Genomic DNA, 17779 nt, shown 5'->3' with positions numbered 1-17779 from the left:
GTATAAAACTGTAATTAACTAGTTCCAGTACGGTTTGCCAAAACCTAGTGTCTTGTGACATGCAGCAACTAAGTGCCAAGAAACACTATTTAGTAAAAGTATAACCTGTGGCTGCCACCAAAATGCCTTAAACTGATCCAGCCAATTGCATTAAAAGGATAAATCCCTTCAGAGTTGAGCCAATGCTACGTCATTTAAAGTGACATTTGTGGCCAACAGTAAAATGTACCCCAGACGTCACATCATGCCCTTGGCTGTAGTCCTCTTGAGGAACACAAAGTGAATTACCTGTCAATTCTTAGGACATGGTCCAGAACTTCATTGAACAGCACTAGAGGTACATCCAATTCTTCCTCATAGAAAACTTTGAGGCGCGCTTTGACATAGTCCCTCAGCTCCTCCTGGTCCACAGGGATGTAGTCCTGCAAAGACAATTGAGATGTAGTGGAGGGGCTAAAGAGATGCATTAAAATCAGGTTACCATCTTAAAGAACTATTTTATGCACTTTTCAAATACCTTGGACAACCAGTTGCTGTATAGAATAGGTCTGTTTAATGCCTTCTCTTTCTCCACATTGGGGAAGTGTTTCAGTGCAACCATGTCTATGTTCTCATCTGTCCAACGTCTTTCTTCATCTTCGACAAGTCTAATGCAAGAGATGACCAATTCTGTAGGACCATACTGAACGTCAAATGTTTACACTGCCCTCTAGTAAATGGAAAAACTTACCTGTCCTGGAACAGGCGAAGAGCTTCGTGTGCCCAAATTCTGATAAGTCCTTCTACAGCCAGGGTCTCAAGAGGTCGCAGTGCTTCAAAAATACCCCTCACCCACCGCGTCATTTCACGGGGAGAGTAAATGTAGTGGGGCTGTGTGTCTTGAGTAAATCTCTCCTGTAAGTTATAATCAGTAAATGATGCGATGTAACCATATGGAAAAGCAAAGAGAATAACTCACCCTACGTTACCTACCTGGGACATTGTGTAGAACTCAACCATGGCAGCAGTTAGTGGTTCTGCATATGTTCGGAGTGATGGAATGAGCCTCAGCATTGCACGGTTGAATGTACCATAGATCTGGGTCAGTGAGGCAGGCCCAGGATAGTCTACATACACGACAGGAACATGGCGCAAGAACCTATACAAAATAAACTCTGATTACACCAATAAAGAGCTCAAAGGGTACACGTAATAAAAATGCATAGGATACTGAAAAGATAAATGTCTGGTAGCAGTAAATAGTGCTCAAGATGAAAATGCCACCTACCTGTGTGACAGGGGCTTTCTCCCAGGATCAGTAGGGGGGTTACAAGCTCCAACAAACTGAATTCTCTCCAGTTTAACCCAGGTCTGATCAGATGTTCTATAAAACCCTCCATGTTCCACCATCTATGCAAAGAAGATTTCACGTATTGTCAGCAATGAGGCTTATCCCTCTGTATAACCATAAAAAGTGTTGTATTCCTAAAGAAAATATTGTAATGCTATCTATAGAAAGGATAATAAAATACACACCTGTCTGATGAAAGAGATGACTCTCTGGGTGCCATATTTGTCCATATCTGGCAAGTTGATTTCATCACAGAACAATACCAGCCATTTACCGAGCTGAACCGGTGCCAGGACCACACCGTTTGGTGTTCGCCTGTACTCACAATAATGATCAAATGTTTTCAGGAGCAACTCTGGTGTGGTGGCACTAGAGAAGTTCAAGCCAACAACCTGCAAGAGACAATTGTAGAATGTTAGGCAGGCAATGAGAAATCTCAATCTATAAATATAAAACAAAGATGATAAGTATAAGAATAAATGGATGTTACCTCCATGTCTGGCAGAGCTCTCAAAGCACTGAACAGAGTCATGGTCTTTCCTGAACCAGGAGGACCACACAGGACAAGAGGTTTGTGTTCTGCTAGCCAAGTATAGAGGAGAGCCTCATGCCGCACTGTATCCAGAGTGGGCACAACAACATCTGGAGCTGCCACCTTGTGAGTTTCTACTTCAATTTGAGGAACTTTAGACTGCCAAGGAAGCCATTCGCCAGTGATGGAGACCTACAAGATTGGCATTAAAATGTTATAGAGCCACTTGTAAAGAAGGACAAATCCAGTGAAATATAAAGCGGCCTCTTACCTCATAGTCAATGATTGGGATGTTAGGTGTAGTTGGAAGTGGAATTGTAGTGATCCTCCTAATATACTCGCCAAGTTCTGCCCTCATCTTAAGACGACTGTCTCCAGAGAATGACCACAGCACAGCGTAGATAAGGTAACGCTGTGGAATTACATAGATAATGCAAATCAAAAACTAAAACTGAGAAGAGCATTACTAATAATAATAATTCCTTTATATAGTGCACACAGATTACGCAGCATTTTAAATTTATTTTAACCTCCTAAAACGCTCACCTGTATGTAGCGTTCCAACTGGTCTATTTGCATAGGGAAGTCAGGATGATTGGCATTGTACTGTGCGATGTTACGACAGGCCTGGTGCATCATTGAGAACAGAGAACTCAAGCAACGTAGACGGGTCAGGTCCATGATATGCTCCAGTTTGAAGGCGTGCTCCAGAGCTTTGATCACCAGTCCACTGGACGTAAAGTACGGTTGCAAAACAGTTGCTGCATCTCGCTGAATCTATAAAAACAAAGAATGAAGAAGGATTTTTAAGACTGGTGCATACATTGCACTATCCAGCAAGATTAACACATTGTGGGAGATTTATTTTGCCTTCTTCACCAGTTTTCTGGCATGGAAGGCACATAAATCTCCCCCTTGCTGCCCCAAATGCCATTTTGGGAATTTGTCTGGGAGCAGGCTGCAATGGGATGTGAACACATTCCTCACCAGACTGACTATATTCCTCACCAGAAAAGCTGTGTAGACCATAGCAGAAAACTCAGCCAGATTAGACCTGGTCTACAGGTCTTATCTGGCAGAGCCTCTTAGTAGATATGGGCACCTGAGCAGGGAAATTTAAGACTGGCTTTAAAACGCCAAGTCTTTAAACAAGTTTAACAAGCCAAGTTTATACAATAAGGTAGACAGGATTGAAAGCATATGAGAAAAGTCCCAGGAATGTACCTGCAGCATAGGAGATGCAGACTCTTCTCCTTCATCCTCTTTGCCTTTCCGCATTCTCTGAGCCTCATCTTCCCCTTCATCAAGTGGTATGCTGCGTATCCGAGCCAGGAAGTTGTTGAAGATCATGTCTGTGCTTAGGACATCCTCACTGAACCAGACCATACCACATCTAGACACAGTGGCCAAAGTAGCATACTTCAGATCCTGGACTTCAAACATGATGCGGACCTACAAAGAGACAACCAACCAATTAGCAGGCTATAGAAAGTCATAAGTTTGGCATGGCTTGGCGTCTGAGCACTTGAAACACCCCAACCTGACTTTCCTCAAAAGCAGCACCACACCTGGTTGTGTGTGTGTGTGTATATTGATGCTCAACCCCATTTACTGCAATGGAGCTAGGATAGCACACAGTATGTGGCCATGTGTGATCCTGCTTTTGGAAAGTTGCTGCAACTTTTTTTGTAATTGTAGAAAAGTTGTTGGGAGATAAAAATAATTGTTGGAAAGAAAAAAAACTGAGAAGGAGAAGCTAAAAAAATTACGTTCGGAGGAAGGCTGAGACGTTCTCCATTGGGAAGAGTTAGGAGTTTGTTATCATCCAAGACAGAGTTCAAGTTTTCAACCCATTCAGGATCCACGTCACCATCGAAGATGATCCACTGGCGCTTCTGAAGCTCTCCACGTACATTGTCAATGATCCTGCAGACAAAAGTAGTTTAAGGAAGAGGTTGGAGTTTATTGAACACTAAAGATGCAGTTAGGAGGTTACCATGTTGTGTCTGGAATATTACTTACTTTCTGAGAACGTGGGTGAACAACCCGTCTGTCCATTCACGGGTGTTTGGATCCAGTGTACCATACAGATGGTCCTTGCTAATTGCTTTAGGATCAATGATGTGAGCGACACCTTCCACTCCCTCCAGTCTTTCTAAAGCTTTCAGCAGCACTCTCCATGCCATGGTCTTGCCACTGCCCGAGGGTCCGACCATCATGAGGCCGTGGTTGATTTGTGTAATCTGATAGAGCTGAAGGACCTACATGAAAATAGACTTGAGTTAAATTGAGTCTTCATTCAACTACAATTCAGTTGAAGGAGGATGATTTCAGAGTAAATGGGGTTTGTAATATTTTAGGGAAAAAACTGTAGACTATATTTAACAACCTTGTATAGCAAAAGCTGCTTTATTTTGCAACAAGATTTGCTGCCAAGCATATAGATAGCAATGTAGTAGGTCTTCTTTCACTATGTAAGGAAGACATCTTACCTTCTCCACCCACATGCCACCAACTTCTTCTCCATCTCCATAAGTCAGGTACATTTCCTGGCACACCTTTTTCAGTTCCTCCCGAAGTGCAGTCATTTCTCCCCGGTGATACTGAACTCCAGGGAACACATCAGACAAGAGAGAAAAGAGCAGAGGGATGTCTTCTGCAACCAGTTTGGGAACCATGGTCTCGCAAACACTTTGGATCAGGATCTGCACGAGACAAAAAGTGTAAACCTCTACTTAGGGAAAAGAAAAATTGAGCTTTAACATTTTGACTATGAAATTGGTGCCAGGGCAGAGAAGTCATAAAAAGATAAACCCTACTTCTTGCTCAGGCAGGTTTTCTGCAACTTCTCCTTCATCAGTTTCTTCTCCACGTTCTTCCTTTTCCTTCTTAATTTTCTGAATGCGCTCTCTCTTGACATTGCCAGCACTCACCAACACGCTCTTCAGGGCTCGGAGCCCAAAATCATAGTGACTCTGAGATGACAGCTGTTCATCACACAACCTGTAGACAAAACATTAATCATTCTAAAAGCTTTCTTAAAGCATCTACCAACTAAAATGCCTAAAATGACATTACTAAAACCAGAAGAACCCCAAAATCAAAGAGAATTTCCTGGCATGAGATGCAATGGTTGTAACCATTATCCAATAAAGCAACGCCCAACCCTTGGCTACCCATATTATAATGTAGTAAAATCTAGACCGACATCAAAGCAAAAACAACATTCACGTACTTGAAAAACGGCACAATTTTGTTGGCCAGCACTTCAGCAGTCCGGAAACCTTGAGAGTACAACATGACCTGCGCAATTAGCTGGCGGTCAGGTTTTGTCATAGCCAAGCTACGGAACAGTTTCTTCAAGTTGTCTGGCAGGTTAGACCTTCCAGCATATCCAGGGTTCATGGTGATGAAGATGGCCATGTCTGGACTGACTTTCACCTGTTTGTTCAGCAGTTCACATGTGACTGTGAGAGCTGGAAGACAGAATAGAGATTACACATGTTTCTTAGTGTAAACATGTTATATAAGAGAACTCTTTAGACATGAATATTTGATGCAACTTACTCCTGTCTCGGTTTGGATTGGAGTGTTCTCGCAGCGCCTCCTGGATGCATTGCACTTGCTGAGAAACTGCAGACAGCATTCGTTCCTCCAATCTGTTGAACTCATCGAAACATCCCCAAGCTCCAACCTGGCAGAGACCTACGAAAATGCGACCCATGGCCTGAAAAGGAAAGGTTGGAAAGTGAAAACCAATGCAGTTGCCGGTGTAACATGGGCTTAAGCTTGAGTAACAATCATTTACCTGGAAGTCAAAGGTCTCATCACAGTTGAAAACCAGCACAAATCGGCCAAGTTGGTGTCCAAGGGCTTTGACAGATTCTGTCTTTCCAGTACCTGCAGGGCCTGTTTAAGATATCAGTGATTAACATTTGCACTGTATATATTGATAGTAGCTTGGTAATATTTAGGGTGTTTGAGATGTATATTTACCAAAAGGTGATCCTCCAAGCCTGGCTTCCAGTGCCTGCGTCATGGTGAGGTAGCATCGGTCAGTCAGAGGAGTTTGCACAAGTTTATCCTGAACACCAAGGTATTCAAAGCCGTAGTTAAATTTTGCATTTGCCATCTGGATTGAGAGCTGTTGCAGAACATCAGTCTGTTTGGGATCAAAATAGAACCTCATCTGGCTTAGCCACTCAAATGACTTGGAATTGTCAACCCGGAGTTTCATGAGGGATCTGGTCACATCTCTCTGGTGCACCAATTCTGTGATCTGTGGAGCCGAACAACCATTAGCAACATATAGGTATACAAAGAGGAGTAAGAACATGATGATGAGATAACACGTGGCATTTACCAAGTGTTCCAGTTTCCTCCTACGTAGAGGTGGCTGCTCCATCAACACTGAGTCAGCCAGTACATTCAGTGTGGCCTCCACATTGACAAGCACACCCTGCATGGGGCTACCACCACCACCATTGGACATGCTGGTAAGAGCAGACTCCACGTTCTCAGACCAGGCAATTTGAGCCGAGAGGACCACAAGCTGAGCCTATGTGGTGAAAAATAAATAACATGTCATGCGGTGACAGAGAGAAAAAAGTTTTTAACTTAAGAAGCAGAACTGATGGATTACCTGGTACTTGTCAATCCAGGAGATGTACGTGGCAGGATCGATGGCGGTGGACTTTCCAAAGATCTCGATTTCAGTCACTGACTCAGCCAACAACTTCGCCAAAGTAACTCGCATTTCCTTCTCCACAAGAGTAAGCCATTCATTGATCTTTGGATGTTCAGTTATGGACACTGGAGTCTTGAAGATCACCTGTGAGGATACATATCATCCAGAGGTCAATGTGTAAACTTATCTATTTATATCAAATAGTCTCTGTGCCTTTAACTTGTCACTTGTTTCTTTACCTCCTCTCCTTCCCTTGAAGAGATTCCCAGCACAACAGAACTGTCTTCATTCAGAATGATGCTAGACACCCCAGCAAACATTTTCTTGAAGTGTTTCTGCAGTTTGGCTACATTTTTACTGTTACCAATGATTTCCAGAAGATCTTCATCACCAACAAAGTAAAATCTAAAAGAAGGATTAGAAGGGGAAATAAAATCTAGTTATGTTTTCTGCAGCAGGGCACGTTTCATGTTTCCAGCTAGAGATGCATCTCCATCACTTTAGTTACTTTGAGAAAAATGTCATGTTTCAAAAGAACATCAAAAACAAGATCAGAAACGTCCTAAGGAAAGAACATTTATGAGGTTGTTATAGTTGGCCTTTCATAGAAAGCCCATTAACCAGATCGGTCAGACAAAAACAGGCTAAAAAAAATAAGCCCCCAGTTTCCAGAATCTCACCGTGGAAATGAGGAGCGCTCCCTTTCCAAATATTCTCCAAGTGCTTTCTGGATCTTGCCGAGCAAATCCGCCAGTCTCTCCAACGATCTCTGAACTCCTTGGATGTTCAGAACGTCCATGACAAGAGGAGACTTTGTGACCTTCTTCATCAGTGACACAAATTCAGTACTGATACTGTAGGTACAAGACAACATCATGCATTCAGAGACTTGTTTACTATAGACAAATTATTGATATACATGAAGCTAAGTTTTTTTTTAAATTAATTTGTATGCATCCGACAAAGGTGCAAAGATTTGTTTCCAGTGAAGAGAGGAATTAACAGGTTCTTTCCTTTTGGACTATGCTTCAAGATTCACCAACTTATTTCTTGCTAATGGGAAAACTGACATAAAAAGGCAGATACCTCTGAAAACGCTGTGTCTCCACAGGAAGCAGGTGTTTGATGTCAGCACTGCCTGTAAAGATGCCCTCCAAGTAAACCCATCGCCGCTGGACATCAATCCACACATCAAAAAGGGACATGATTCTGTTGAGTTTGTCTTCCCAGCTTAAAGCATCTTCTTCAAATACCTAACAAATATATATACAAAGGAAAAGCAGATCCATAGTTACTTTAAAATATATGACCTGTAATGTAAGGTCAGACTGTTTGCTAGAAAAACACCACAATAACTTGAAAGTCTATGTACAAGACATTACCTTGTAGTAGGGCGACAGCTTCATAGCAGAAACGCTGTTGATGTGTTCCTTGACCTTATTGAAAAGATCATCCCATCCACGGATCAGACGACATTTGTTCTGGTAGTTGACAAGATCCAGTTCGTAGGCGTTCCACACTTCTCTGATCTGTACACAAAAAAAATAAATAAAAAAATAGATGTATTACTGATGCATCCATTACCCCATGTGAAAGAAAGGCATTGTTTGCCAAAGGGGAATGCATTTTAAGGGGGTGATTTAATTAATAGTTTTATCTATAGTGGAGCATCTTCTGCATTTCCATAGTTTAGAATGGATCAGCAGGACGCATGCATTAGTATCAACCTGTCATTCCATACCAAAAGGAAACCTTTGCAATGTGTGTATAAACAAAAACCTTACCTGCTTTAAGAATTCCTCCAGAGCCATTTCTCCTTGAGCAACAAGAAGAACATCCTTGACAATTAGTTCGTTCCTCTGCAGGTCGACATCCCAGATTTGACCAAGGGTGAGCTCGGAAACCACCCAATTGACATGCAGTCTTCTCATGAGCTGCTTCCAGTGGCGATCTTTCAGGGCTTCAGACTTGAGCTCGATGACCAGCATGTTTACCTAATGAATGCAGAAGATCTTGGTACCCAGGTATTTAGCAAACAAATTAATTTGTGATTGTTGACAAAAACACTGCTTTACCTTCATGTAACCTTTGAGTAGTCTCTGCACATATTCATAGGATGCATACTGTCGCAAGCGGGCAGGGAAGTTCTTTAGTTGATTCAGAAGTCCATCCAGGCTTTGTCGTAGCTGTAAAAAGCACAGTCATAGTTGTACATGTATAAAAACACTTTATAATATATATTCTACCAATTTCTTTATATTGTTTACCTGTATATAGAGTGATGTCTTTTTTACTATGATACCAGGAGGTTACATACCTTACGTGGCTGTACAGACACCCACGGCTGCTCCTTCATTTGGTCAATCTGCTCCCACACTTTGGAGAGTTCAGACCAGACACCTTTAAGATCCTGCAATTCTTCCAAAGCAACCTACATGGAACAACAAAAGCACTTCATATACAAAATTCATTACTAAAGGTGTACATAAACCTCAGCAAAGCAGAGCTCAAATATTCACCTGAACACGTTCTTCACTGCCACTCAGCAACCCTGTGTCAGTCAGCTCCAAGGCCTCCTTGGCTTTGGCACATTTTTCCCTGTCATCTTTCAGTCTTCCAAACTTTCCTTCGTATATAGTGAGGGCTTGAAGGGCCTCCTCGGGTCGCAGGTTTCCCTGTTAGAGCATAAGACAAGCTAAGAATACAGATTTCCTTTGCAGTTCTGTACTAAGTAGTAGCCTTCATACACGGACATGCATTGGAGCATGCCCGAAATGTCTTCTAAACGATTTGTAATCAAAGGTCATAGAAGCACATTTATAACAGAAACTACAGAAAAGGATCTTACAGCAACAGGCTTTGTCTTCTCCCAGTCAGTGAGCAGATCGATGGTCCGGCTCTCCACAGCTCGGTCTTCCTGAACAATCTTCATCTGCAGATTTGCCACCTGCTGCTGTATGGCAGAGTCTTTGCGCCGCATGATATCATTAAATGCACCCCATTCACCCTCAATGTTGTCAATGTAGAGCCAGGAAGAGGGGAACTGGAATCGCTGCTTTTCCAGTAGACGCTGTCCATTTCTGTAGAGCTGTAGGTGTCAAATGTACAGTTACTCTCTGCAGTGGATTTGAATGGGACGCAATAGTAAGTGTTATGAAAAGATAGTAACACACAAAGTAAATCTTAGACCTACATCGACTTGTTTCTCAAACTGCTTGATCTTCCTCTTCAGAGACTGCACATAGGTAATGAAGGTTACGGCATCAGATGTACTAGCCGTGTCCACCGAATGCTGCTCCAGCTCTTGGCGAGACTGAAATTAAGAAGAGAAGATTACACTGGAAGAAATAGATTAAGAAGAGTTCTCAACTACAAACATTATGACACCTCAGTTTGGATATATCCTAGTGTACATCCAATGATCTGATTACATAATTATTGCCTTGGGGGTTACTCTGCGGTTGGGTACTTTGTTTAGGAACCCTAGAACATACCAGAATTGTCTAATCTTTGGTTTTTTGACCTCCCACTGATAATGAATGTGGGTTCACTCCCCCCCCCCCCCTCGCATTTGCATCAAGGTTATCGATATTTCTGTATTAACCATTCATTATAATGGAGAGCTACATTACAGAAGGTCAAATATTTCATAAAAACATGCAGAGACCAGCAACATACAAATCTAAATTCCGGTTTTTGGACCATAACCCACCTTGGAAATCTGAGAATGGAATTCAGTCATGTTCTGTCCAAGCATCTGTCCAAATTTGCTGAGGACCTCTTTGTGCCAAGAATCATATTTCAAGTTGACTTTGGATTGGACTTTTCCATAGTCAATGATGACTGGACCAAATTCCTTCCTGGTCTCTGCATTGTCAAATGTCCCCCTGGCCTTTCTTATCTGAACAAGCAGAGCCTGCCATTTATTCAGATCTTCTCCCAGGCGATTGTATATGTTTTCTGCTTGCATATCCCACAGACACTGGTACTGCAGCCACACCTGAAGAGCAAACACACGCAAAATAATTAAGATCCAAATATTTATTATACTACTATGTCATGTACTATATATAATTGCCTGTTGTAAATGAACAGATTACTGGAAGTACCAAGTGCATCAGATATTTAATGTAACCGCTGAGCTTCTCTCACCTTGACATACTGCTCCACCTCTGTAACAATGTCCATAACTGCAGAGTACGCCTCCTCTAAGCCAGCAGGTCCATCTGGCATTCTGGTCAGAGCATTACGATAATACTTCTCTTCTTCTGACAGTTCATAATGGACGCCCACCTATTCCATGGCACAGAAAGTTGCAGCTTGTCAGGTCCATTTAAACAGTAGGGATGGTATTTAATAGGGAGCTGAACATACCTGGTATCTCTGACTCTGAATTCTGGGCAGGGACAGGATTGTCATCTTCCAGCAGAACAGTTCTTGATAAAGTTTGTATCTGCAATCTTCAATGGGTGGATTCAGGTAAATTACCTGATTGGTGATACGTAGTTCATGGACAATATTCTGCAAGGAGAAAACAGTAGAGTTTATGTGGGAAAACATAAAAACTTCCAGGATTAGAGGAAGCCTGGTCTTCACTTACCTTGATTTTGGGTTCACCACCTGGTTTGTGGCTGACCTGGGGTGCATCAGTGTCCATGTCCACTTCTGCCTTATCATCAACCTGACCCATCAGGACCTGGGTCCAGGTTTTCAAACCTGCTTGTAGACGGACACCTAGGATTCTCTCAATCTACATAGTGTAGGAACAAAGAATGAATGAGTCATCAACCCTCTGCCGTGATCACATTGTGAATAATTTGTAACTATATTAAGAAAACAATCCCATAGCAGATCTTTTTAAAGGTAATCCATTTGGTGTAGGGAGTCTTAAAAATTTAAAAGGCTGGGTGCACATGGACGTACAGTGAACAGTGCCACAATAGCAATATATGCTTTCTTGCAGTGCATCATGCTCGGTCCATGGGAACTGAAAAGCATATGGTCCCGTTTCCATGGACTGAGATAGTGTTCAGGTAGCCTAGCTCATAACAGAGTAAGCTCTTAACATAAACCCATTGCCCACGAGCAAGTTTAGGCCAACCCCCTGCTCTATGGTAATGGGGGTAGGTACTAGAATGGGCTCAGAATCCCTGTACCCAACAATTTAGTTAACTGATTATAGGCAATGTCTGGTCCCACACACTCCATGCACTAGATTTACCAAACTGGTTGTGGGAAACCGGCCTTAATTATTGTAGCCATTTATTTCCATGATGGTCTAACATAACTTTACCTCCATATCAAGTTTGTTGACCCAAATAGGAAGATTGGAATAAGAGTGAAGGTTCAAGTCATCAACAGCCTTTTGGACTCTGTTCAGGATCTCTGAGAAGGTTTTGTGTTCATACATGCAGGTTTCCAGGGATCGAACTTCCAAGTCGATTTTCTCTTCAATAATAAGAAGGTCATCCACCTAAGATACAATATTTATTACAAAAAATATGTCCCAAAAAACTAATGGTGGTCGAACTAAAGAATAGCCTGGTACACACCTTTTCTTGGAAGTTGAAGACCGTTTCTGCCAAACGCTGGACATAAGGATCGAGCTTGTAGGACTCCCACACTAAAGCAATGCCTTCAGCAATCAGAGCCTGGACTTCCTTCTTCAGACCTGCAACCAACAGGCTTATACTGTTGCGCTCCTCTACTTTCTCACATGTACGCTCATAAGTACGGACACTTTCGATGAGGGATATGGCGAATGGATATAGTTGATTTGCCTGGTGGGCCTTGTTGACGATTGCCAATGGAACACGGAATCCAAGCCACTTCAAATTGCGAACTTCTTTAGACAAAGTTATGATTTCTGGAAGGAAGTTGACTTTCAGCTTCAACACATTTCCAGTTCTTCCCCTGGCACGAGTGCTTTCAATAGCAAATATGCGTCCTGCCACACCAAGGTTGCGTTGTTGAACTTTTCTTGCCCAGTCATCAAAGATTTCTTGAGTATTGAGTTTCATACGGAAACTGTCTCCATCTTGCTTCAGCTTCTGCCCTTCAACATGATTTTCCCACCCTTTACCAAGAACATCTTCAACCCGCTTCATGTAAGCAGTCAGCTGACGATCAATCTGTTTGGCCCAGATTATGGAGCCAGAAACTGGAGGAAGGTCCCGGACATGACTCATCTTGCAGGCTTGGCTTTGAGGGTACTGCACCTTAAATTTGTCATGAAGAGACTCAATGTCATCTTTTACTCGCTGGATGAGCTGTGTCTGATACTCCCGAATGGCTCCTCTGATGTGAGGTCTGACAAATAGTGCATTAAATCGAGAGAAAATCCTAAACATTTCATTGGCATTCTTTGCTGTGCCAAGTTGATCTCGGAGGCGGGCAGTGATCCTGGTCTCCACTCTGTCAATTCTTTCATCGTATCTCTTCAGTGCAGCTTCCCAAGCCTCGGTGCCTTCCTTTGAGACATCTAAACCATCAACCTCCTTCACATTTTCATATGCAAGATTCACTTCTTCTATGGCATTAGCATCTGCCGCATCAAATAGGACTTCTGCCACTTTCATGTCCTGCGGCTCTGGGACATCCCCCTGATTCTGCTGGGCAACGGCAGTGACCTAAAAGAAAAGCAGAAATGTCTAAAGGTTATTGAACATCCCCCACCTAAACGAGTGACATGTAACAGTTCATGGCATAACAGAAGTGTAAAGTGTAAATGGAGTTATACCTGTGGTCTCAGCACACGGACAATGACCGCTCTCAGCTGTTCATGTTGGCGTCTAAACTTCCTCATCTGGTCCAGCCGGGCCTGAAGCTTACGATGAGCTGGATTAATCCTCCAGACCATTTTTAGGTTCTCCTCTCGTTTTCGTTTTACAATGTCTCTCAGAAGAACTTGAAGTTTCTCGTACTCATCATCCCAGGTTTGAAAAACTTCAAAGCAGGCAACCATGACCTAATAAATAAGAAAAATAAAGTCATTTATAAATGAGGGCTGTGTACCAAAGCTGTTGTAGCATCAGATCCCCACTCCCTGATGAAAGCTATGCAATGCGTGAAGCATCAAATTTGAAGGACGAGGAAGAAATCAGCAACATTTGTTGATTTCTTACAGGAAATGAGCAAAAAAATTGCATGTGTTCTTACCTTCTCAAACTCTTCATACGCCACATGCATGAGTTTCCTGGTGCCCAGGACTTTTAGAAGCTGAGAACTGAGATCCCTGGAAATAGCTTCAACCAATCTCAGTGCTCTCTGAATTGGGTACTTAGTGTTCCTGATTTTTCGGAGGTGGGTGAAAATGGCAACCAAAGCCTGCCTGATTTTGTCCAGTTCAGTTGCAGACAACAGGTCGTTCAAGGGGAAGTCCTTCATAAGTGGATTGTAGTCATTCACTGTTTCCAGGGCTTGCTTCAGGCCTGATAAAGAACAAGAGATGCTGTTATTGGCGGTTGAACGGAGCTTTCATTTTTTGACTGTTATCAGATTTATAATATCTCTTGGTTTCCAATGTATATAAAGCTCAATGTCATGTGGTCACATGGTCCATTACTACTAAGAATTTACCTGTGTCAGTGTCAAAGCTGACTGTGGCATGAAAGCGCTTTCCATGTTTCAAGATGTCGAGCGTCAGAAGAACTTCTGGGCTCTCTCGTTTCTCTTGTATACGGTACAGCGCTCTCTCCAGATTTAGCCAGAAACTGATTTCTTGCAAAGCAGTTCCAGAAGCAGGATCGCGATCAAGTTTTGTCACCTGAAAAATATATATTCAATGTGATCTCCATACACAGAGCGATCAGTTATAATTATATTTGTATTCATTCACACAAAACATATGGCACATCCTGTAGAGCACAATTTATCATAGAAAACAATCATAATATACCATAATATACCATAATATACCATAATATACCATAATTGAAACAAATCCACACCAGTGGTAATTCCTCCCCTATTATATACAAAATGAATACAATAACAAAATGAATACAAAAGCCACACCCCCACTCAACAAATGGGTACAGAATTAAACCCCCCTAACAGCCAAAAATCAAAGAAATCACACACACAAACAAACCATAACTATATAACTATAGTCACTTCAAAAGCCACACCCACAGTAAATACACTAAAGCTATTTTTATTTTATATTACACTCCAGGACCGTGCGTCAGAAGGTGTGACTTTTTATGCCTTGTATTATAAATGCCCCTCTGTATACAGCTGCTTCCTATTAATTCAATGTTTAATTTGCTAAATATTTAGGAGAATAGCGAGTGCAGCTCTGGAGTATAAAACAGGATGTACTCAAGGATCAGAGAAGGATAAGTAATACAAAGAAATATAAAACTGTGTCCACCTAATGTGTAAATGATTACAATATACCTTTTGTATTTCCCGAATCCAGCGGTTAACACCGGACTGCAGCTGGTTGAGGAATGTAGGGTCCTCCACCTTGTCTCCAAAATCTGTAACCTTGGGCTTCTCACCCTTCTCATAGCACTGCTTTGCCACATTAGTAATGTTTGGGTGAATCATTAGACTGATCTCTGGGATTTCAATGTTCTGCTGGAGATGTAGAAGTCCCATCTCCAACTCCGCAATCTTCTTTTCCACAGAAGGAGCCATTTTGTCACCATCTCTGAAGACAAACATCACAAAATATGTGAATATGGACTGAAATAAGGCTGTCCCTGCACTGTGTAACGGCGTCTTCCATAAATATTGCAGCACAGCAAACCAGACCAACTCATAGGAGGAAATCTGGCGCAGCAGAGAACGGTCTAGTTTTACTCTGCACTGGTCTAATGACTGACACATTAATACTGCTTTCCCAATATGTCACTAGAACTATCTCAAAATATCATGGAAATGTTAAAGTGTACCAAAGTTATAACCGCTTAAGTCGACTGCCCACGAGTGAGTCTGATATGATTTACTCACATCTAAGCTTCCCTAAATGTCCGGCCAAACACTTAGAGACTGGAACTAAACTCAGCATTCAGGCAGCTTACAGTGTGAATAAATCTCATCACTCTCGGAGACTCTCTATAGACCTTATAGCGACACGTCAGATCCAGTGGATTAAAACTGGCCTAGGTGGCAAGGGGTTAAGTAGCCACATACTGTGATCTACCCCTATAGGTGGCTTCAGGCAGAAAATATTTAATGTTTCATTTAAAGGGGATGTCTGGAACTTGGCTGGGTAGCTACATAAAAGCATTAACCACTGGTGCTCCCTTAACCCAGTGTTTGTGTAGAGAGGCCAGCGGTGCCTACTACAGTAAGAAAACTTCCCCTCACCTGTCTGCTTTGCCCGATTCCCGTATGTACGACTTAAAGAAGGGGGCGACAGCATTACTGATGAAAGAGTGCAGGGTCTCGTAGGGGGAATCCTCGCTGAGTGTGAGAACTCGGATCTGGGACGAGATGGGTTTGTCAGCATCAATAACGGGTGTCCTCTTAATGAACGCCAGGCTGGAGGAGAAAATGATGAAAATAGAGGGAGGCAAAATTACCCAGAGTATTGCAGACAAGCCGAAATATCAGGGAATATTCTGCCATTTTACCTGTTAGACTTGAGTCCATAGTGGATGTCAATGTTAATATTGTAGGAGATGAATTCTCGCTCCTCTTCTCCTTCATCACCAACATCCTCTGTAAAGATCAACACAAAGACATTGTTACCCTATTTCCCCGAAAATAAAAGCGAGCAAAATTTTTTTCAAGCGTAGAAATATAAGGCTTTCCCTGAAAATAAGACCTAGCGGGAGTCATTGCTACAGCTGCCCACACGCCATACATTAGTATTAGTAGATCATGCTGGTGCAGATTGTGACAGGGGTGATGAATTCATGGGATAAAATCAGAGATTGGGGGTCAATGATTCTAATAGAGATGAAGTCAAAAGAAATTCTGCATCAAATTCACAGTTTGGAGAGTAGGACGTTTTTCAACAATAAATGTGATTTCTTGTTCTGGCAAACAAGACATTCCCTGAAAATAAGACCAGTACCTCTATAGGAGCAAATATTTATATAAAAGGCACAGTCTTATTTTTGAGGAAAAACGGGAGTACAATGTGCAGCTTCACATAAAGACTTTACTGCTGCCATCAAATCGCTCCGACTAGCGGGATCATGTCCGCAGCCAAGCAGCTCACTCAATACAGGATTATGCACTCAGATCCGCCTATTAAACGCAAGAATTATGAGTGCTGCTCTGAAGTACCAAGGGCTGTAAATGTCACGGGATATATGTACGCACAATACTATATGGACTGACAGCTGCAGAATATTATAAACTCCAGCAGCGGGTGTGCTCCACAGGACACAAATATACAGCCATGACTGCACCGCATCACCCCTGACCCTCTGCCAAGTGGCCCCACCCTGTGCCCACACAGAGGAAAGCACTGCAGCCACCAGATGGGGTGGGGGCAGTAACACTGCTGGGCTCCAGAGCCAGTGTGTGCCAGCCCCTCGTGTGTTCTCTAGGGCCCCGGCCTCTGGAGCTGACAGCAGCCCCTGTCCCAGGCAGACCACCAGAGGGCGCTGCAGCCGCTGCCGCACAGGCCCACACCCGCCAGTGACAGTGACAGTGCCAGTGCCTCACCTTTCAGCGTCGTCCTTTCCACCAGGATCGTGTGAATCTGAGGATCTGACAGGAATTTCCTCATCTGCTCCAGGGCGCTCTTCTCCTCCAGCGCAGCCTCCAGTGAGGCCGGGGCGTCGCCGCCATCTTCCAGGAGCAGCGGCACCAGCTTCCTGATGTGCTTCTGCAGCACCAAGGCGTCCGCTACATTCTGCACTGCCGCCGAGACCTCCAGGTTACCGGAGCCGTCATCACCTGTGCTAGTGTCCGTCATGACTGCAGGACAGCCGGGAACCGAGTGACAGGGAGAGGCAGCTCTCCGCCACACAACAAGAGGGGGAGGAGCCACTTCTACGGGCGGGGCCGAGCGCGGGGGCTTGTGGGAACTGCAGTCCTGTCCTCCGTCTCCGCTGAGTGTCTAGGGATGACTACAACTATAGTTCCTATGATGCACCGCAGTGAGCCCAGACAGGGCCGGGGACCGCAGCATTACATAGCGCTTTTGTCTGACTGCTACAGATGCTTGCGTTATCCCATCCATCAGTAGCCTCACCCTCACTGATCCACCCGACACTAGCCTCATATTCACTGATCCACCCATCACTAGCCTCACATTCACTGA

At 43.2% G+C, this 17779-nt stretch overlaps 1 protein-coding gene across 1 annotated transcript in view; it reads right to left on the bottom strand.

The window, feature by feature from the left end:
• The window catches only part of DYNC1H1 (dynein cytoplasmic 1 heavy chain 1), a 30885-nt gene extending 13366 nt beyond the window's left edge, over positions 1 to 17519 (bottom strand). Inside the window, exons 1-43 of the mRNA XM_072116200.1 lie at positions 17179 to 17519; positions 16134 to 16221; positions 15868 to 16041; positions 14950 to 15205; positions 14128 to 14314; positions 13708 to 13979; positions 13289 to 13516; positions 12102 to 13178; positions 11843 to 12022; positions 11150 to 11299; positions 10924 to 11070; positions 10702 to 10842; positions 10262 to 10549; positions 9743 to 9862; positions 9398 to 9637; positions 9069 to 9224; positions 8867 to 8980; positions 8625 to 8735; positions 8334 to 8543; positions 7932 to 8078; positions 7636 to 7802; positions 7230 to 7403; positions 6789 to 6954; positions 6505 to 6693; positions 6226 to 6420; positions 5859 to 6141; positions 5671 to 5771; positions 5430 to 5589; positions 5098 to 5338; positions 4682 to 4865; positions 4355 to 4567; positions 3885 to 4123; positions 3632 to 3788; positions 3087 to 3314; positions 2409 to 2639; positions 2134 to 2274; positions 1821 to 2054; positions 1516 to 1722; positions 1268 to 1389; positions 973 to 1138; positions 731 to 894; positions 518 to 647; positions 289 to 422 (exon numbers count right to left, since the gene is read on the bottom strand). Coding sequence (XP_071972301.1) covers positions 289 to 422; positions 518 to 647; positions 731 to 894; positions 973 to 1138; positions 1268 to 1389; positions 1516 to 1722; positions 1821 to 2054; positions 2134 to 2274; positions 2409 to 2639; positions 3087 to 3314; positions 3632 to 3788; positions 3885 to 4123; positions 4355 to 4567; positions 4682 to 4865; positions 5098 to 5338; positions 5430 to 5589; positions 5671 to 5771; positions 5859 to 6141; positions 6226 to 6420; positions 6505 to 6693; positions 6789 to 6954; positions 7230 to 7403; positions 7636 to 7802; positions 7932 to 8078; positions 8334 to 8543; positions 8625 to 8735; positions 8867 to 8980; positions 9069 to 9224; positions 9398 to 9637; positions 9743 to 9862; positions 10262 to 10549; positions 10702 to 10842; positions 10924 to 11070; positions 11150 to 11299; positions 11843 to 12022; positions 12102 to 13178; positions 13289 to 13516; positions 13708 to 13979; positions 14128 to 14314; positions 14950 to 15205; positions 15868 to 16041; positions 16134 to 16221; positions 17179 to 17431 — 8765 coding nt within the window. The 5' untranslated portion in view covers positions 17432 to 17519. The remainder of the gene's footprint in view (positions 1 to 288; positions 423 to 517; positions 648 to 730; positions 895 to 972; positions 1139 to 1267; positions 1390 to 1515; positions 1723 to 1820; positions 2055 to 2133; positions 2275 to 2408; positions 2640 to 3086; positions 3315 to 3631; positions 3789 to 3884; positions 4124 to 4354; positions 4568 to 4681; positions 4866 to 5097; positions 5339 to 5429; positions 5590 to 5670; positions 5772 to 5858; positions 6142 to 6225; positions 6421 to 6504; positions 6694 to 6788; positions 6955 to 7229; positions 7404 to 7635; positions 7803 to 7931; positions 8079 to 8333; positions 8544 to 8624; positions 8736 to 8866; positions 8981 to 9068; positions 9225 to 9397; positions 9638 to 9742; positions 9863 to 10261; positions 10550 to 10701; positions 10843 to 10923; positions 11071 to 11149; positions 11300 to 11842; positions 12023 to 12101; positions 13179 to 13288; positions 13517 to 13707; positions 13980 to 14127; positions 14315 to 14949; positions 15206 to 15867; positions 16042 to 16133; positions 16222 to 17178) is intronic.
• Positions 17520 to 17779: the final 260 nt, after the last annotated feature.

Source organism: Engystomops pustulosus, chromosome 7, assembly GCF_040894005.1.
Source record: "Engystomops pustulosus chromosome 7, aEngPut4.maternal, whole genome shotgun sequence".
Taxonomy (NCBI): domain Eukaryota; kingdom Metazoa; phylum Chordata; class Amphibia; order Anura; family Leptodactylidae; genus Engystomops; species Engystomops pustulosus.
This window is presented reverse-complemented; position numbering and strand designations above follow the sequence as displayed.